Raw genomic sequence first — 21,831 nt, forward strand, 5'->3', positions numbered from 1 at the left:
ATGCCGAAACTGGGGTGGGGAAAAGAAATGCTGCCATTACAGTTTGGTGAAAATCCAGAACATAGAAAACCAGTGCAGCTCCTCGTCCTGAACTCCGAGATTGGGCAGCTCCCACAGTTCGCTGCAAATCTTGGAGGCATGATCTGGGATTTTTGTCAAGTCCTCTCATCACCAGGTTCACATATCTGCTTAGGTGGTAGTTAAAGGCTATTAAGAAGAAAACGAGACAGTTACCAGCCGTATAGCATTGCCAAGATTGCTTTGATAGTATATACTAATTTATTACCATATTAGCCAAAGTGAAATTTCATTGCAGTTGGCTTTGGTTTCTGACCATGAAGCACAGTGGCAATAATTGTAGTGTGTGGCACTTTTGGTGCTATATCAAAAAGCAAATTGATGAGGACATTCTGTTTGACCATTTGTAACTGCCAGGATTTGCTAATGCTTCACAGAAAGTGTAAGAGAGAGTGGAATGCTGAAGGTCGCTGTCATGTGCCAATGAAGGTGGTCACGTGTGCAGGCTGGCAAGGAGGGGCGCCCTACTACCTTTACTGACCTGGCTGAGATGGTCTGCGCCATCAAGCAGCCCCAGAAGGGGAGGTCTTCAGGTATGCTGCTGGCATTTGCTGTGTTTGGGGATATTTTTTACCTGCCTTCATACATTATTTGCTTTATTAGAGCGGCAGGCATGTGGAACCATTTCAATGGAAAACGAATTGCCACCATGGAGTGACTGCAAATGATCTATAGAATTCCTTCTTTGTCTGCCCTATATGTGTCTAGCATGCATAAGGCAGTAGGAAAATATGTTTAATTATTATGTGTCCCTATAAAGTCAAACCCATTTATTACAACCTACAGGTTGCCTGAAAATATGCTCTTTATGTAGAGTATTTCACTAAATTCAAAATCACATATAATAATACATTATTTGCAATTGTGAATTTGTTATGTGAACCCATAACACGAGACAACTTCTCCAGACACAGCTGAGCACAAACAGTGCCAGTTAGTTTTAGCAGCATGATTGATGTCTTAAGTAAACTCGATGTTGCTCATACAGTTTCGCACACAGCTCCTGCTTTCTTAAAATCAGAAGACATGTTGGGAAATGTGTAAATGTTATGAAAGAAAGTTCTAAAAAAATTGCTTAAGAAGTTGCTTTCTATAACAATACATGTGTAAAAAAAAGCTGCGTTTCTGTACACTATGTCAAACAGCTGCTTCAGCAGTTAGATGTGGAACCTCAGCAACCATTGAAATTTTAGTGCATTAAAATTTACTGCTACTGTCTGTCTACACTGGTTGGCAAAATGCCATCATAAGCTACTAGTGCATACTGTGCAGCCTTTTGTTCTATAAATCATGCTACTAACTAGATTATTTGCATACCAGACGTTATGATTAAAATTGACAAGTGCAGAGTTATTCACAAAGTTGTTTGCGTATATGAACCTTTGTGCCTACTTGTCAGTGTCAGGCTATGTCTCCCACTCATGGTCCAACTTTTTGGCCACAGTAAGTGCTAGCATGCCACATTGAGTACTAGCATTGCTTTTGTATAATGGTAAAAGTATCGTGGCCAAAATTAAATCTTCCACTTTTACACCCTAGTGAAGGAATATGTGCTAAGTGTTGCTAAATCTTAGAGTACTCTTGGTGATTCTAGTGCAAGCCCAAGCTGATTTTCTTTGAACTGCAAACACTGTCTGAACCTCTGAATGACAGTGATCAATCCTGAAAAACTGTTAACTGGGTGATATTTGTAGCATGTATGCTAAATGCACTAGGAAGCAGAGCTGTGCCACCCTTGCAGTGGTGTTCATACCTCACTGGTAGTGTGGCAAAAAGTCAGGCCATTCACGGCACTGCCTTTACAACAGTGCTGCCTTTTTATGTCAAATTCTGTTTGCTCTCTCCAGAAAAGCATAGATTGTCTTTAGCTTTCCCATACAAGTAAACAATGTGTGCAATTAGCACACACCTCGCTTTTACCTTAGATGATGTGAGGAGTTATGACATTGCAAAATTGGGTTCCTGCTTCTTTGTTCTTAATGGTTGCTTCAATTGTGAGTTTGTTTATTGGATCACTTGTGATTGAAATTTTCTCAAGCAGTGCAGAATAAGCTGCAACCTTTAGTGTATATCGCTAAGTATGGACAGCTGGGCTAGTTGGTTATGATTTGGTTAGTATTTAAATCAAATGTGCGCTGGAACTATGTTTCACAACCTTTAGTGTATGAACAGAAAATCGGTGTGAACTTTATCTTCATTTTGCTCCAGAGGCTACCAGTGACTCAGCATTACTTGAGCCAAGCAAGTATTTATACGGTCCTGGCTAGTCACGCACTCTGCATGAAAAGAAAGAATGTTACATATTAGTAACATTTTTGTTGCTTTATTTCAATCTAAGTTCTATCTCGGTAGTACACTTCATCACAGCACTGTGGAGGTTATCGGGTGTTTTGAGGCTTCACTGATGCGCTTATTGATTATACACACAGCAGTAATGCACGCATGGACACATTGACATACTATACCACAGTGTTTTAAAGAAATTTAATTTAAATCGCATGAAGCACATGGTACTATTCGGCCTGTTCATTTGGGTTATTTGAAGAGGCAGGTGGTACTTGTGCAGTGAATTGTAGTGTCCAGGTGGCTAACTGAAAATATTCACTATTATTCGCTTTAGAGCACGTGTTTTAATAGCAAAATTGAAGCCAGGCAGTAGTCATGTCTGCTTAGCATAAATCTTAGGACTAGCACCACTTAAAGGATATCCATTTCCAAAATCTAAAAAAAAAGCATTGGTGTTACAGTTCAAATTATCCCGAAGTGCTTGGTGCATGCTTTTGGGAAAGAGCTAAAACATTAATGTATTTATTAGCACACATTAAGGTCAGACATCTCTAAAGTGGCATGAGTCTTACAATTTCTGCTAAGCAAACATGACTTCACTACTGCTCAGTTTCAATTCCACAAGTGCAACATGTGCCCCAAAGTGAATTGTTCAAAAGCTAATTGATTAGTATTTTTAATCAGCTGCCTACACATTCTCATTTCTCATGCAGGTAATTTCTTCTGTTTCCATAAATGTATCTAAAAAGGCAGAAAAAACACTATCTGCCACAAGCAAATTAGATGATTTGAGTGAACTAGAAAAAAAAATGGTATAGTGATGCATGACTAAACTTTTATGAGCTACCACAACAATTTTTTATCCATTTGTGTCAAAGATTTCCTTATTTCAAGTTCTAGGGCACAAGAACTAAAAAAAATAGTTTTTTGTTTTTGTTCACATTATAAACCGGTAGGAAAACCATCTACCACCTAGCATATCTTATTACTAGGGGCGTTCGAATATCAAATTTTAATTTCGAAGCAAATTAAATAAGGAAAACTAAGTGCAAATTGAATTGAATATTTTTTCTAGTATTTTTCAAATACAAATACCATTGGTTTTGCGAAATTGCAGTTTTTTTCACAAACCAGGGGTACGATAAAAAAAAGCAAGTTTATTGCACGGCAAATAGCGTACATGAAAATTATGCTATGTGGACTTCTGCTTGACAGTATCACAACTGCAGTTATTTAGTGTTATCATGAAGTAAGGATAGCTGCTCTACATGTTTGGGGACCAGCGACATGCTCCTGTGTGTCACAATTCCTTCAGGCACTGAAAAGAGGTGCTCGCAGGCCACACTAGTGTACCCTATCGCCAGATATCTTTTTTGCAAGCCCGGCCAACAGTTGGCACTATGCTGACACCACCACTTGCACAGATGTTCTTTTTGGCCTAAAGATTCATCATCTACATATCGTTCAACCTGTGCTTGTGGCAGCGAAAATTGCTGCTACAAGCAAGTTTAAATTGTTGCTGGTTAATGAGCTTATCAAATGCTTTCCACAGTGCCGATGTGGAAGGAGCCTGTTCTGAAGCTTTCGTCGGAGGAAATATCTGGTTTCCCCTGTGTTAATATTTTCCGTGCTTCTTCTAAAGCCAGGTTCTTAATCCAGTTTGCCATTGAAGCATCCTAGTGGTACTCAACTACTTTAGAATGAGTGTGTAAAAACACTGCCAAGCTTGCTACTTGGTCAAATTTGTAGTTTGGAAACTGTGTTTTTAGGCACTTAGCCAGATTATTAGCAGAGTTTCCACCTGACAGCTAGTGTTTTCCAGATGCATGAAGAGGCAGAACAATGGGGGTACTTGAGCTAATAGTGTTTCATAGCCATAAGCGCCAGCAGGCGCCACAGAACAACGCCCATTTTCACTTTTGATATGCTTCACTGCATGGCAAATATACCTCACCGCAATACAGTCTGTATTCTTCGCCGCATAACACAGCTGTAGTGCGGCGAAGCTGACTTAAAAAAACTGACAGTAGCAATGTTCGGAGGTTCGTATACAGTCGAACCCACTTGTAACAATATTCAAGTGCCACGAAAATTCCTTTGTTATAACCGATAATTGTTATAACCGGGTTGCATGAAAAAAATCTAAATAGGGGATGGCAGAGCTGATGTGAGAAAACTATAATGGCGGGGAGGTGCCCCTCCCCATCCTCCGTTCATTTCCTCCATCTGGCTGCCGATTGTGTTCCCTCGTTTAAGTGCTTCTTGGGCACTCTGATCGCATGTAACAAGCCGTGGCTGTCGGCATTAAAGAATGGCGCTGCTATAACAACTGCAAAGAGGTGTCGCAAGCGATATGCGAGCACCACTGAGGCATTGCTTTGATGGCTCCAAAAGGGGTCCTTTAAAGATTGCAAGAAGGCTGCCACGGCAGCCTGTCAGCTTGATAAATCAAGAATAACCGCTAAGAGATCACCACAAACATCCCTCCACATACTCTCACTGGTTTGCACGAGAAAAGCCTATGTCCGTCAGCCTTGCACGCTATACGCGAAGCTTGCTGACATTCTTCTCCAAGGCATTCAAGTGCTCCACGTTGTGCAGCGGAAGGTTAATCACAAAAACGAAGCCCCGGAAGGGGACTGAATCATCTGCCGGGCCTCCTGTGAGGTCCCGAGGCAACCTGCCCTACCGCATCATCGCTGCCATCATCGCCGTCGCTATCTGATGTAAGCACATTCGTGACGATTGTCTCATTGGTTAGAAGCTTTTAGTTTCCAAATCTATAGCCGTTCGCTTTCTTTTCATCGGCAACATCGTGCATTGCCGATGATCAGCAGGCAGATCAGCCAACTTCCGTTTCGGCAGCGAGACAAGCGAGGCTGAGAAACCACATGGCCAGGAACGACTTCGATGCAACCAACTATGATGAATGCGAGCGATTAGGCTGTTTGCAGAACTGTGCTGAGCAAGGAGAGAAGTGGTTCTTGAGGGAAGGAGGAAAGGCTAGCACCATCTTCTGCAACCCTTGCGGGATCACGGCTCAGTGCCAGCAGGGAGGTGGAGGGGGTGAGTACAGGATGAATGAGGAGCCAGTGAGCAACATGCGAGCAATCTGCTTGCGGAGCAGTTAGCGCAGTCCATTTGTGTTTTGTAGGGTGGGGCGGCATAGAGCTATGGGCGACGGGAGAGAGCCACACGGAGATGGCTAGAAAATGAGCGCGGTGACGGGAGAGAGCTACATGGAGAAGGCTAGAAAATGAGCGCGTGGTGGCTGTTGGAGCAGCGGCCCATCGTGCAGCAGCTCAAATTCTCCTCTTATTTTTTTTTATTTTCAAGGATTTCACTACCTTTTGGCTCGGACACTCAGCATTCAGACTTCATCCTTATAACCGATAATGCCGCATCGGGGCATTGTAGTAAGCGGGTTATTTCACCATGGAAAACATACAAAAGTTAACGGTGCAGCAGCTTCTCATTGTTATAACCAATATATTGCTAAAACCGGTATTGTTATAAGTGGGTTTGACGGTATTTCGAATAGTAAAGGTGTCTTTCGAATTAAATATTCGCACACCACTACAATTTATTATACAACACGAGAAGCTGTCTAACTCATGACTATGACAACAAACAGCAGTACATGCAAATGGCAAATAAATGACAAAGGTTAGTGGCTGGGTAGTAAACTGTCCTATGCAGTATGGCATTGCGTGTGTTGCCAATAATATCACCTGTACACTACCACTTGAAAGTCAATCTTTATACGGAAGCAGTGAAGCAACTTATAATGCACTAGTAGAACTCTGGAAAGTACTTAGGAGAAGGTAGCAAAGAGACCACACGTTCAGTCAGCAAGAACCAGCAGAATTTACAAATATGAGTGCCCGCTAATCGGGCACTCCTATTTGGGCACTCCTATTTGGGCACTCATAATTGGGCACTCATAATTGGGCACCCATTGGGCTGCAAAATACAGTTCAGCCAGGAAAGTGTTGCTCAATATGTTATGGCACAGCACAAGAGGCAAAGAGAGCACGACAGAGCTGGATGACCTCGACCTTGGCATGCTGTGGTGCATCATTCATGCCTTTTCCAAACGAAGTACGAGTGTTGGGCACTCGTGCTCCAGTATTCCAACATTTCTTTTACCTCATAAACCAACACAGAAAAAATAACTTGTGTATGTTCTCTCCTCTGTGTCTACATTGATTTCGGTGTTAAAAAAAATGGCCAAGTTGAACATTTGACGCTACAGAATAATGGCACACGTTAGTGGGACCATGTGGCAAATTATTCAATTTTGCAATATAATATATGCCTCCCAAGCACTCCGTACAGATGGTTAACTAGCGAAGCTGAAACGTGCGGCCCCGGTGTTTATCACTAGTTTAATCCTGACAATTCAGTAAAGTCTTTCTCAATTATTGGTTACATCCTTGTGTTTCTTAATGAGGTTACACACACATTTGGCTTTGATAAAGAGAGCGACATCAGTGGCAGTATGCCTGCAGTTTGCTGTTGTCGCTTGCGTTCGATGTCTCGAGTTTGCTCGACGGTAAGGTTAGCAGCAACCGCCCGCCGTTGCCGCTTGAAATTCTTTGACTATGAATGGCTCATACCCCCGTAAACGCGGCTTCCCCACTTCGATGACAGAAGAGAAGTGAAATTCTACGCTGGAATGTTCAGCGGCAACGAAGCCAGCTGTGAAGAAGACGACGACGAATGCGAGTGCAGTGGCGCGAGTGCGTTCGCGCAGTTGCTTCGAGGGGCGCCAACGAGCTAGCGGTGAAACAAGACGCCGACACTCGAACCATTCCTGATGATAGTTTTCTGCACACAGGCGCGGACTGAGGGATTTTCATTTCACCTAGCCATATAAAACTTGGCTTTAAAAGGTCAAATTAGTTATATTTTAGTGTATCAAGCCCACTAGCAGTTCATTTTTATCCTTGCCAAAATAACTCTTATTTTAACACATTGAAAGAATTCTGGCAAATTTGATATTTGCAACCCAGAATTCAAACCAACACAACTTTCTAAACTTCCTTCTAAACTTGCCGGTCTTGAAGTCAGCTTCTGAAGATTAATAAATGTGACATGGGCAATCAAGCAAAACTCACAGAGCGATGCATCCTGTTGCAGTATGGATCACTGATATGAGAAGAAAAACAAACTTGTGACATAACAGTGTAACTCTATATGGTGCAGTAATAGATGAATGGAACAGTGACAAATCAGTTGTGCTCGCTTTTTCACCGTCTAAGCAATGTTTTCATGCAAACTTCTGGGCCTACAATTCCGAGTTGCTGTGCATGAAGCAAATAAGCCTCACAACAGTGTCGCAGCAACACTGAAACTGTGTCAACAACTTCTCATGTGCTCTATCTGTATTTTGCACAATATTTCCTTCCTTTGCAATGAACAGTGTGTGTAACAAAGCTTCCTGTCTACAAAATTCTTTGAAATTCGCATTGCAACATTACAGCGAACAGATGTACCTCAGCATCAAACATTCATGTATTGTACTGCTCGAAGCCTATAAACGCAGCTTGGAGGTCGCTGTTGGCTGGTGTTTTTGCAGTGCCACCTGGGCAGTGGTACTGGTCTATTTGTGCCCTGTAAAATATCCAGAAGCTATTGAATACATTGCTTCTGAATATTTGAGCACCCCTAGCTACTTCTGTGCTTTCTTTAAAGACCAACTGCAGGAAAATCTCAGTTAGGCTCAATGTGGTAAGTATAGATAGTAAATGTCACCAATGTAACTGTGACAAAACTCTAAAGCTGGAAACCATAGATTTTTAATTAATCAGCAAAAGCATTTTGAATTACCTCGTATCAGGTCACAGGTATCTATAGCAGTTTGGCGCACAGCTACACAATAAGGCAGATGTCATCAATCATAGAATTTCTTGAAGTTATGATTCCTGCGCATTGTGACTCACCGGTGAGTCACATGTCATATTCTTCAGGTGCATCATGATCCACCAGTGGTCACACCCTTTAGGGAGCTGACACCATGATGCGTCCAATTGGAAGCAACCAGAATTTTCCACCTCCATTGATCTTTCACAGAGCTGTCGCTTGCGCACACAGGAATGCCCTGCTTAGCCACACAGGATGAATAACAGCCCATGACCGAACTGTTACCCTCATCACAGTGAACATGTTAAATTGTGGAAAAAACATCTTGGAGGTGCAGCAGCAAGAAGCATACACTATGTGTGCAAAGAACAAGCAGGCATATTGTTTTGTGTCAGGCCAAGTTGGTTCCACGTCACTTCCATCATCGAGCTGTAATAGCGACGCTTTTTCCACCTTCATTATGGAAAACATGTAGTTTTGCTATTTGTTTCACAAAATTTTGCACTGAACCTTCTCTGTAGCTACTCTATCACTACCAATATTTTATTGCTATAGCAATTATATGGACACTCCAGAAAAATTACCGCCGTCGGTGTTGCCGTGATGTTCCGTATAAAGTCCAAGGGCAGTAAGATCACAGCCGTGCACCGTATGCTGGAGGTGCTGGGGAAAGCTTGCAAGGATGAGCCGGGAAGGTTGGTGGTTTGATGCAGTGGTCTCTTCACGCTCGCAAGAAAGGAAGGCGGGGAGGGTGGGCACCGTTTTCTACTGCAGCTGCAACATCTGAATGCGGCTGCACGCGTCCTTTCTTGAAGTCAATTTGCAGTGGGTTCAAAGGCTAGCAGACCTGCGATAGCTGACGGCTTCGTGTGCACTGTGTTCTCGCACGCCTACTTCGCATTGCAAGGAGAGGCAGCATGATAGGGAGTTCGCTCGCCACTGCTGCCACTTTTCATCACACCATCATTCTGATAGCAAGTGTCCGCGATCATCGAGTAAGATGTGTTTGTGTTTGCCTGTGTGCATGTGACAATGTGCTTGTTAATTTAGCATAAGCGAATGTTTACAGCAGTTAATGCGGCTGATCAAACTACTAATCTTACTTCATGTAGTTCTAATAGTTTGCTATCGCAATCATTGCTTTGCCTTTCGGCGAAATTGCCATTTATTTTATTGCAATGCAAAATTTTGCTGCAGTTGGTCTTCAACTTTGGCTTGTGCTGCTTGGTAATAAGCTTTTTACACAGGGGCACATCTGTAACATGAAATTGTGATTGTGGCACGTGCCATTAGGGGACCCCCTGTGTGATTGAAAACAGTTGCTGCAGATTAGCAGCTTCACTTTTTTGTTTCTTCATGGTGAGGTAGTAGAAATGATACATGTTAAGCTCTCAATTGTATTTTTCAGTGTCTGACGATGATGAATACGAATGCAGTGAACAAGATTTTGTCACGGACACAGAAAAGGCAAGTCACTTTCTCTTGACAACTGTTTTTTCTTTCCTATTTATTTTAACCTTTTGCTAGTGCTAGGCCAGAATAACGTAAAATTATTCCAATCTGTTTTTATTCCATATCTGTCATGATCCCTTCGTGATAGGTCAAAATGGCTTGGGCCTTGTCCACATGGGCACGGTGGCCGCGATATGGGCTGGACCCGAGCCATATTGATCTATCACATAGAATTTATGGTGAATTTGGAATAAAACAGATTGGAATAGTTTTATGTTATCCCAGCCCTAGTGTTGAATGAAAATGAAGTTACTAATTATATTACAGTTCAAATTTTCAGTAAGTGGAAAAAAGGAAAGCTGAAGAACAGTCACTGGCAAAAAAATTTCCGTATAAATAAAAAAAATTTTTTTTTTCAAATTCTGATATCCAGCAATTTCAGTCTTATAGGTGTAAATAATGCACAACCATTACATCACATGCTGGTGGTTGGGTTCTTATTCATCTCTAGCTCTTTGAAGAAGAAAAGGAAATATTCAATATCCATGATAAATTGCAGTGCAGAAAAGTACTGAAGTTATGTCCATTCACTTCGTAGACTGGAGCTGTAATGTGTACTATACATAACTGTTTTTAAATGTTTGAGGTATTGAAATATGTTACTGCACGTAAAGGACCTCTGTGTAAAATTTGGCTACAAGAACCCAAGGCCTGACTGGAACACCCAATTCAGATTTTAATTACTCTTGGGCAGATATTTATCAGCAGCTTGTTATTTGTCCATGCTTGCATTTTTCTTACATGCTTCTTTTTCTCAAAGGGTCTTGTGCAGGGTCACTTGAATGCAGTGTCCACCATCACATAAGACTCCATGAAAAGCCACTAACGTCCTAGGACGTAGGCATACTCTCATTCATACTCAAACAGTTTGAGTTCTTTGGTGAAAGAGTAGTGGGCATACTTTCATGCACCACTGAGGTTGTACACATCCTTACATTGTTATTTGCAATTGTGCGCCTAGAACATGGGGCAAGCCATGGGGCCTTGCACCATAACCTTAACTGTTATGATCCTCTTTTAACAATAGCGAAGTTGTTTTTCTTAAACATGAAGATAAATGTACCACTGGAATAGCAGGGTATCCCTGGCTTCTGTGGCATGGTGGCTGTAAATTGTGTGATGCTCCTTAGCTCAGGAGAGTGACCAGCTCTGTTTTACAGGCAGTTCCTGTATACATTCAAACATCAGGTGTAGTCGCACAGATTTTCTGGAGGTACTTAACATAATGATGACTTCAGAGAGAAAAGATACATTGGAAGAAAAATATATATTTTCACCAAATTTTCCACTGTTTTCTTTCTTTCGTTTCTTTTTTATTGAGATTATATGAACACTCCAGGTGAATAGTCAGTGTCTCTTTGAAATTCCTCATAAAGTCCAAGTGCAACAAGATCGTGACATGCCATGTGCTGTGGGTGCAAAGGAAAGCCTACTAGGTTTAGCTGGGAAGGATGGTGGCTTGATGCACGCCATGCTTCTGTGCACCTGATGTTGGAGGTCATGTAGTCAAATACTCAAAAAGGCAGGATAGGGAGAGCGAGCTGAGCACATGATAATGTGATCAAGCACACACTACGGGATGCAGATGAGCACCCCATAGCCTGGTTGTGGCTGCGAATGACTATCTCCACGTTTGCCTTCTCTTGGCAGTAATCAGCAGAGGGTGCACGCTGGCACTCTTCATCATGCCGGCATTGTGACAGCGAGTGTTAACAGCCATCGAGTGAGATCTGTTCATGTTTGCCTGTGCACACATAACACCATGCTTGTTCATTTAATTAGTAAGTGAATGTTTACTGCAGTTTACATTGCCAATAGTGCTGCGAACTTTACTTTATGTAGTTGTCTAATATTTTGCTATCACTATCAGTGGTTCGCCTAATGTGGTTAATTTTTTACTATATTGGCACTAATTCGTCATCATCATCAGCCTATTTTATGTCCACTGCAGGACGAAGGCCTCTCTCTGCGTTCAATTACCCCTGTCCTGCGCCAACCGATTCCAACTAGTGCCCGCAAATTTCCTAATTTCATCGCCCCACCTAGTCTTCTGCCATCCTCAACTGCGCTTCCCTTCTCTTAGTACCCATTCTGTAACACTAATGGTCCAACGGTTATCTAAATTACACCCATACCATTACTTTTACCTATTCTGTGACTTCTTGTCTCATTGAGACCTACATTTTGATAACTTTTGCGACTCACTATGACACTCTGAAGGCATGAAAGGGCTGTTTTTTAACCATGAGGCTAGATAGATACCCAGATCCCAAGTGCACCAGACTCATGTGAAATCATCAGAGAAAACTGCCTTAAAAGTTGAGTTGTGTATTCATGTAGTGTGTAGAACAGATAAACGGTTAAGAACCGAATATAACAGTGTGCTCTGAGGAATGGGAAATGCAGTTGAGGATAGCAAAGGATTCTATGGCAGGATAAGGTTAGGAAATTTGCAGCAGTGATAGCAATTGATAACGAATCTATAAATACCACAGTAGCCGTAATAAAAGAATATTTCATTGCTGCACGTACGCACAGGTTATGAGGCATACAAGTGGGTCCTACAAGTGCATATCCCACAGAAGTCATATCTTGGATGTTCGCCTCGATCACATAGGAGGTAATTTTGATTGTTACAGTGTTTTAGTCTATCCTTACCCGCTACTGCAATTTGCACCAGCTTACAGTATTTGCGCATCCGCTGGCACTCGGCGCACTGTATCTGGCACTTTGGAGGCAGCGCATCCCAAATTATGTCCTGTAGCCACATTTTATAATGATACATTTCATTTACCATTCTTCATTTCTTATATTCCATTGTACAAACATGCTGGCCACAGAAATACTGGTACAGTGGCATCCGAGCCAATAACGAAAGACAAAAAGAAGTGAAAATAAAAAGAATCGTTGCAAAATGAGGACATTTCTGCAACAATCTCTGCATGAGGACATTTAATACCCGACTTAAGTGATGAGGAGGGATAATTTATATCTGATAAATCTTGGAAAAAGAATTATCTTTCATTCCAAGCAGGTGTAGAGCAAGCTCAAGTATCTTGAGCAAGATTGAAAAGTTACAAGCACTTCAGATTTATTAGCTATTATCACACTGCAATTAGTCGTGCTAGTAATCCATCTGATGTGACTATGCTATGTGCCACAGGTGACTTTCAATAAATGTTTCCAGTAACGAATGAACACCTGGTATAAACTGGAAAACAATGCCTACTAGTAAAGCCTCCATACTGTTCAAAATAGTGTGCAAATTTATCATTTTCCATGTGTTTGATGTGTGTTTTTGACTATTTTCATTACCACAAGCTTTCCAAAATCAACCGGCATTTCGGAACTAAGCACGAAAAACATGGCAGCTATTTCTTTTGAAAAAAAAAATGGCTTAGTCCATCTTATGATGACTGACAACAGTAATGCATTAGCATTGAATTAATATAGCCACACAATGTATTACCACCGTCAGAATGAATTATGTATGGGGTGTGTACTGCAGTCGGACACCTCTTTCATGCTTCCCTAAGAACACTAGGCACTATCTAGTGCTGATGCTGCAAAGCCTGGATGGCGTCCAAAGTACATTGCACACCGATGCATGTGAATGCTGAGAAACGCATCATGTAGCAACCGGGCTCCCCACACTATTTTCTAGACATGCTGCGCCATCTAGTGCCAAGAGATCGGCGTGTGGCCTCCGAGACGAGAAGTGCCAGTGCGTGCGAACGCTGGGAATTGTTCCCTTACTTGCCGTACACTCAGCAGCATATACTCAGTGACCCAAGTTGGTGAGATATTCATTGAAGAGTGGAACATACCCAGTGCATTCATGACGGAGCTCGCTATAGCATTGGCATAAAGGCATTCATTGAAAAGGCATTCATTGCCCAGTGCATTTGTGGTGCAGCCTGCTAATGCATTGGGTTGCAGTCCTTGAGGAAGCCTTGTGAAGTGGGTTCAATTCCACTCAGCATCGGACAAGTTTAAGGGATTTTTTTCGTCATTGTAGAGTAGCTCATTCCCAGTGGCACGTAGCTAGTTACCTCTGTTCGCATCAAAGACGTTCATTGAAGAGTGGCACATGCCTACTCACACATACCTAGTGACCCAAGCTGGCTGGCATCAAAGAGGTTCACTTAAGACCAGCACAGGCTGAGAGGCACATACCCAGCATTCCAAGTCGGCGTAAAAGGGTTTCTTCGAACAGCGATGCGTACCCAGTCCCACAACTACAGTGACCCATGTCAGTGTGAAAGAGCTTTATTGAAAAGGCGCACGTATGTACACATTGGTACATACTCCGTGCTCAGAGTTAATCTGGCGGTTGGTTTCGAACCCTGTTACCTCAGCACAGCCCGATGCGCTAACCGTTTGACCTGACTACCCAGTGACCTAGGTAGGCGGGAAAACGGTTCGATACATACAAGCAAAGATAGCCCCTGGAAAGTGCGTGAATTGTCTAAGGAATGCTATTGCATTAAAGAAACGATCAGAAGCGTCATTATTTATGAATGTACAAAAGTATTCTCCATATACTATAAAACCTTCTTGATACGATTTAGTTTCATACGATTTCCTGGTGTCAAAGTTTGGGTATGTAGTTACGTTTCTGTTTTCTGGTTAATACGTTTCTGGAAAACATGATTTTTTGGCACCAAAGTTCGGTCTATCGCGAAACTGTGAACGTATGATACATTTTCCGGCCACTGGATTCCATGTGAACAAGACACGAGGCATGCGCGAACGAGAGCAGTAGGAGTCCGCAGCAGCAGCTTTCCCACAGCACTCGCCCAATACAGTTAAAACTCTATCTAACGAAACTCGACTTTACGAAGTTCTCAATCTAACAAAGAAATTTCCATTCCCCAGCATGTACCTATAAGGTTCAATGTTGTCATCAACCCAAATTAACGAAACTAGCTTGCATTAAACCCAATTTAACAAAGCTTTTTTAGAAATAAATGAATAAAAAAAGCTGTGATTTCTTTCTAATTCTGACGCATACGGGTTTTTGTTTGAGCGTGCACTCTAACGCTATCGTGTTAAAACACCTAGGCACCCTAGTCATGACCTCAACTTTATTTTGACAAGGCTGCACTTCGCAACCACGCACTTAACAACGGACTCTGCAGTTGCTAGCGTTCTTATGTACCAGATGGCGCTTGGGGCCGCAGTAGTTAGGCCACCCTCGCGGACGTTTTGCACTTGCAGGTGTGGGTTAGCAGCAAATACAATGCCGCGGTACCTTTTGGGTGTCGCTACATTACAATTTTAGATTTTGAAGGACTGAAAAATCCCTTACTCGATTTGCCGAACTACCCAATTTAACGAAATAATTTGAGCGTGGTCATCACTTCGTTAAGTCATATATATTGCACTGCATGCATCAGAGAATTTACTATCTTGTGCCAAAAATAGTTAAAGATTGCCTGCTCTCACCTTCGCAATGTCATCATGGCAAGCAATGAAGCACACCAACAGCTATTGCTGATTTCATGATCACAAGAACTTTCTCAGTAATATACTATTATTGCTAATTTTGAGGCAAATAAATGAAAAATATGTCTGCGATTTCAAAAAGACGGAAAGATAATTTCATCTTTGCACTGTCTGTCCACACACAACAGTTGTGCATAGAGGCGTGCTGTGTAGAGTAGACGCCGTGGCCACCACGGGATGCTGCAATGAGCCCTTTTGCCGGTGAGGTGCTCAACTTTTGGGCAGAGCCTCGCCCCTTTATTCACCCCCTTTGTCATCTGCCCTGTGTAGCTTCCAGCGTGTTAATGGAGATGAAAGGAGAGAGAAAGCCACTTATACTTAGAGAATTTGAAATATTTTTGTGGCAGGAGATTCATGAGGTGACACCCTTTAATAGTAAGGCCATTCTATTATTAGTTAGAAAAGTGTTTCAGGGGCTCTTTAAGTTTGTTGTGTTAGTTTTCATTTAGTAAGTGCTTCTATGCTGCCTACTTCAAGAATGCTTTATAACAGCCATGCCTGTGCAGTGGCTGGTTGATTCTTCTGACATGCTCACTCATCTGGACTTTGCCAAAACATCACTGCATGTTTGATAGAATTGATGTACAATGGTAATGGAAAATTTTAAAAGCCACGCAATAATTTGTCTCATAATTTGGTTTGGACATCATGGAAGTAACCACAATTCTCCTGGTAGCTTGCAATATCAGTACAAGCTCACAACAGAATTTGTGAACTGCCAAACTGCTGATGATGCGGTCAGATCACTTGTAATGCTCCCCCAAGACCACATTCTTTGCAGCATTGCAACAATTTGCATCAGACAAACACGAAAGCACAAATGGAAAAAAAAAAAAGAGTAGATAACTGTAACACGTGATCAAATGTACATTTACGTGCTTTCTGGCTACTGGTAAAGTACAGCACAATGAAATTATGTTTTATGTTTTCCCATTAGTTTGTTTCTTGGATTGCTCAAATTTTTTTAGATGGTTCTATTTTTACCTCTGGGTTCCGAAAATCATTTGGCAACTATATTGTTACATTGGATATTTTAGCTGAGCAGAAAAACAGCGAAAAGACATAATTTGTTGTGTCAGAGAGGGTGTACGAATTATTGCACATGCTACAAATGGAGCAAAAAAGTTATGACGCAGTTAAGTAGGTTGCAGTACAATTTCCATTTAGCTGTTTCACAGTTCTCACAAGTAGTGCTATTTCAGTTATAGCACACAAGTGTGCTTGATGCTCACAAAAATAGTAATAGTTCTGCGGAAACCTGCAATGTGAAGGTTTCTGCAGAACCATTACGTCAGACTCTTGCCTTTGCTTCGAGTTGGTAATAAGTTTGACTTCGCCCTGCCATCTGCTAGGTGCCTGGCTAGCTCAGATGGTGAGCGGCTGCCCCTGAAAGGCAATGGTCACGGGTCCGAGTCCCGGACCAGGATGAATTGTTCAACTGTGAGGATTTTCTTTCGAGGAACCCGTATGGGTTTCCTTTGTAGCAGTTGCTACGATTAGGTGGATGTCTCAATTTCCCTTTGTCAGCCCTGCCATAACTTAAAAAAGGCTAGTATATTATGGCATGGCTAAAGTGGTCTTTTTCAGCTCTGTGGCAAGTTGGCAGAGACTTCTAAAATCAGTGCTCCACTACTTGGCATAAATTAGGCGGTTTGTAAAAAGTGGTGCAGAAAGAATGCAGTTTGTGAATTGCAGTGAGGTTGTAGTTTACCTGATACCTTTTTCCTGCAGCAAGCATATATAAAGAGGAAATTTCACTAATGTAGAAGGTGTGGTGGTTGGCTTGTATTGCATTTTAGCATGCATAGAATAGATCCCCTTTTTCTAAGGTGTTTTGTGGTCCCAAGTGAAAAATATGAACAAACAAGGTTAATAATTGAAGCAACAAAGATTTCAAGGTTTGGTTCTGAGTGCATGATCACTCTATCCCACAGCCTTTTGGCAACAGACAAGATTGCTTTTATTGATTGTTCGTGATTGCATGACTTCTGTCATACACGTGATCCACATACCGTAAAATATTGCAGACGCGCCCAGTTTCGCACAGGCACCCAGTATTAACATTTCCAAAACTTCAGAATTCTGAAAATTATATGTTAAGCACCCGCCTCCTTCAAAGTGCCAGCATCAGCGGATATAGTTACCTTCAAAACAACAACAGCCTTCAAAACAAAGGCTGTTGTCAGTGCAGCAGAAGCCACCAATACCGACATCGTGTGCATTCCAGGAGGGTGTACAGGAATCCTGCAGTTTACGGAGTTCTACTGGAATAAGTCATTCAAGGGCTTCCTTTACATGTCATGGGCTGAGTTCATGAGAAAGGGAGAGAAGACTCCCAAAGGGAACATCCAGAAGCCTTCGCGCCAAGACGTGGCGAACTTTGTGTCGACGGCTTGGGCTGCTGTGTCTGAAGAAGAGATGGTCACGTAATTCTTCAAGGGGTGTGGGATCAGTGTCGCATTAGATGGCAACAAGGACAGGCACTTGCATAACTGACTGGCAGGCACTGGAGAGCCTGTGGTCTGTTCAAGTTGCGCTAGTGTCGGCGACGAACACATTGACCTATTCTGCACTGACTCAGAAGAGTTGTTTGCTGGATTCAGTGACGATGAGAAAGCGCTAGTGTACCCCATCATTTACCATTTGAAAATAAACATGCTTTCTTCGATTTTGTAGCCACTGTAGGCCTGCCTCGGAATTTTTTGTTGGCCGCCATCATGGATTTTACTGCTTCGACCAGACAAGCGCCCATATCTAGATTAACCCAATTTTTAGTGAAAGTGGGGTGGATGCTTCCAAAGTATTTTACAGTAATTACTTTTCATTGTTTATATAGTCTGTTGCTTCTAATTATTTCTTTTGTTAGACCAGCACTTGTCCTGTCCTTTTTCTATTATCTATAGTAGTTTGTGCACCATGAAAAAATGGAGTTTCCAACTCACCCGCTTTTCTACTCTACAGTTAACATCTTTGACAGAAATGGGTGAAACTAAAGGGTGAAAATGTCCCCAGCCATGTTATGAGGTGCAATTTGGCCTCCTTTTGAAATGATCACAAGACTTGTTGCAAAGGGCAACTCTTGCGTTTTTTTTTTTTGCACTTGTTTTAATAAAATTTTTATACATTATTTAGTGCACTTTCGCAATATATGCACCAAACCACACAACTCAGTGTTGTGTAGTTTTTCTGCAAACAGTTTTAAAGGTTGGTGTGCACACTCATGATCCGTGCCCTCGAATGGATGACTTCTGTTGGCCATTTTGCACTTGCTGCTTGTAATGTCAGCATGGGAGCAGCAGCACTGGTGCCAATGTCTTGCAAAGCATGTGCAGGTCTTCGTTGCCATGAATGACTGTGTTCAGCTTAACTGCTGATGTAAACAACGTTCAGGTAGCAATGAGACCTTTATAAAGCAATCTTCATAGAGTAATGAGGGTGAGCTACTCATTGTTATAGCTGGAGGAAGGTTCAACAGAGGAGGATGAACAGCTGCATCATCACACTATGCAGCAACTAATGTTTGCTGAATAACCACTCTTTTAGAGGTCTGCAATTACAGCCTTTTCGTCCAAGCTGTAGATGCTTCTATGTGCAGGACAGGCATGTTAAAACCACTTAACCCTTGTGAATCATCAGGTGTTTTGAGTTAAGAAGGTACAGGCCAGTGTGCATAGGTTTTTGGCGTACCACAAAGGTAATTTACTCCATTTGTCACTTCCCCAAGACATTGAGGAAAGGCAAGCAATTTATGTTCCTCGGTTAACTGGAAGGCCTTGCCTGTGGAATGGGAGTGGGCTAGAAAACTATCCACTACAGACTTCATGATGCAAAGGCAATCGTCAAAATATCTAATGAATGCCTTCCGCAGCCTCTGCTTTTATCATTCCACCGGCGAGGCTTGTGGCTGTCACAGACAGCTGCACCCATTCTGGTTCCACTAAACTGCCTGTAGAAATGTCACTGGAACAAGTATGTGCAGTATTAAGGCTGAATTCCAGTAAACATGGCAGTTCAGCAGTACTGAGCTTGGTTCTTTTGTTCAGCTGTTTATTCCTCTTCACGATGGCTTGGGCAGTGGTAACTGCAAATATTGTAACGAACAAGGACCTCATCAGTGACAATTTCCACTTAATAGTTTTATAGTACATTAAGGAATGTTGGGAAATTCACAATAGGCCGAAAAGGAATGTAGAGTTTGTGAATGCAGGGAAGCCCATAGAAACTTGGAGCAGACCCATTTCTGCACAAGTTGCAGGTAAGAGTCTTTTGAGGGTAGGGTAATCACCATACACTTTGATTTCTGTACTTTTGGTGTTAGACCTGTTGTCAGTTTCTGATGATGGGCTGTCAAGAAGATTTGGGGTCTTCCTTTTATTTTGTTAAGCACAACAGTAGAACTTCTTTTGTGAGCCAAAAGATGAATGACAGTTGTTGGCTTTTGTCTAAGGTTGCAAGATGTTGCATTGTCTGCTTTTGTCAGGCTGTGATGATGCCTTGTTGGAAGTTTTGAAAGAATTCGAGTAGCTCTCAAATGCTGTCCTCTAAGATTGCAATGACCCTTGGCAGAAGTGGTCTTGTTGAAGGGCACAATTTCAGCAGTAACCGCTGAAGTAATTACCCCTGAAGAAAAGGCCAAGCCAGTTTGGTAATGTTGGTAGTCTCCCAATGCAGACTTGACTTGAGAAGTTTTGCCCCCTCCGATGTAAAAGCAAACATATTAATAGATACAACTTATAGGTGCCATAAATAAGTAATCGGTGATCATTCCTCACTGTCTACCATCCAATCGGTGTCTGGCGACAGACACAGCTGATAGGTGCCATAAATAGTAATCAATGATCATTCCTATACTGTCTATCATCCAATCGACGTCTGGAAGGACATCATATTCAGGCTGTGCAAATTTTGTGGTCTAAAGACTGCTTTCAAATGCAGCTCAAATAACAAGCTAGAAAAATTACACAGCGTAGAAATTATCGTCGCTCAATGTATGTTATGGATACCAGTGCTGCACTTTCACGTAAAGCACTTTGTCAAGCGCTGCAGGAGAGGGGGGGGGGGGGGGGGGGGGGGGGGGCTCTTTTCGTTTGTGTGTTTAGCTCATGTTGCTGCACAGATTGACTGGACATTTCAAATGTACATTATTGAAATTTTGAAGAGCTAACCAGCAGTGTTTCCATGCTAATATGAAATAACTTGCACTGGTAAAACAATCAACTGAACTGCTAAACATTAATCTTTTTACTTCATGTACAATTCATTGACATATTCATACATTCTATGCAAACATTTTTAGAGGTGCGATTGAAATGGTTTTCACCACTCATATTTATGATCAGTTTGTCTTTTGCTTTGGCATTTTGTCTACAGTAGCATGACAAATGCTCACAATGTAAAGCTATGGCACTGGCAGAGCACACATGAAAGTGTAAAGCTGCATGTCTCAAGTCTAGCAGCAAAACTTGTGACTAGCCAATATTTAAATGAAGGGAAGAGCACAAAAGGCCGAATCTGTGGTACTTCTGCAGTTAGCCAAGCAGAGCAGACAACAGTAAATTTGATGCACAAATACAGTGCCCCAAGTACTATAACACATTGGCCCGTTTTTGCACACAGTATTGTACACACTGCATACCGGGAGCAGCCAATTGCCACAGAATTCCTCAGCAAATGTTCTTGTGCAAGACAGAGGTATTGAAAGGTCTGCCTGGAGCATGAACCACTTTAGAGGAGAACCACATGTGAACTGGCCTAATTAATTCCTAATTGGCCTAACTGGCCTAACTTTCTCATTTTCATTCATTATTTGTTTGGCACTTGTTAATTTGTTGTACAAATTGCAGAATGGAATTTATACTGTATGTACTAAATCTCATCACAGAGCTATGTACATTTTCTTACCATGGAGTTCATTCCTTTCCCTGCTCTGTGCTGTTTTTCATACTCGTTTCATCCCCATTATACATGGCCAAATTGATTGTGAGTATTTTCAGTGTTCCCATGTGAAATGCTCTTTGCAGGATGAAGAACCTGAAGAGCAAAGTCCAGGACTCTGTGAAGTTGCTTTATGAGAAGGCTTAGTGACAAGCTCATGTGATGTGCTGGACAGGTGCTTTTCGACTCTGTATGTGAACGACAGTAGTTTAATACTAATTTATCTCCTGACGTGCATATGTACGCCTTTGTGGACACATATCAAGTCTTTCTAAATTGTGCCACTAAGAACATTAAGATGTGGTTTTTGGTCTGCGATTTCCCAGGCTGACCACTGCCCTGTGCACAGAGCCTAGTCAAAAAAGGCAGGTGGCCCAGTGTACACTGCTGTAAATAGCTTGTATTTATGGGTGCCACTCCCTGCTCCTTTCTGTCCCCGTGCCTCTTATTTTTTTTGTAAATACTAAGTATAGCTTATCCTTACCAGGGATAGCCTAATTCTTGTGATGTTTCAGCTGCCAATGCAATTTTGGTGAATGGCCCATAGGTGTCCTAGTTTCTATTTTCATAAGAAATGTTTGCTGGCTGCCACTTTGGCTTACAGTCAAATAAAGTGCTTACTGGCTGTTCTTGCCATGCGTTTATAAA

General features: G+C 42.0%; 1 protein-coding gene across 8 annotated transcripts in view; it reads left to right on the forward strand.

Annotated features, from left to right (window-relative positions):
* sws (patatin like phospholipase domain containing sws) overlaps positions 1-21,831 on the forward strand; it is a 281,522-nt gene extending 259,691 nt beyond the window's left edge. Inside the window, exons 31-35 of one of the 8 annotated variants that reach the window (XM_070522534.1) lie at positions 524-611; positions 2,287-2,319; positions 9,638-9,696; positions 12,280-12,361; positions 17,441-18,376. In XM_070522534.1, the coding sequence (XP_070378635.1) occupies positions 524-611; positions 2,287-2,319; positions 9,638-9,696; positions 12,280-12,361; positions 17,441-17,679 (501 nt within the window). In that variant the 3' untranslated portion in view covers positions 17,680-18,376. Of the gene's footprint in view, positions 1-523; positions 612-2,286; positions 2,320-9,637; positions 9,697-12,279; positions 12,362-17,440; positions 18,377-21,269 lie in introns of those variants that run through there. The other 7 variants (XM_070522545.1, XM_070522537.1, XM_070522543.1 and 4 more) reach the window with 7 other exon arrangements.

The sequence above is a fragment of the Dermacentor albipictus genome, chromosome 1, assembly GCF_038994185.2.
Source record: "Dermacentor albipictus isolate Rhodes 1998 colony chromosome 1, USDA_Dalb.pri_finalv2, whole genome shotgun sequence".
NCBI classification, from domain to species: domain Eukaryota; kingdom Metazoa; phylum Arthropoda; class Arachnida; order Ixodida; family Ixodidae; genus Dermacentor; species Dermacentor albipictus.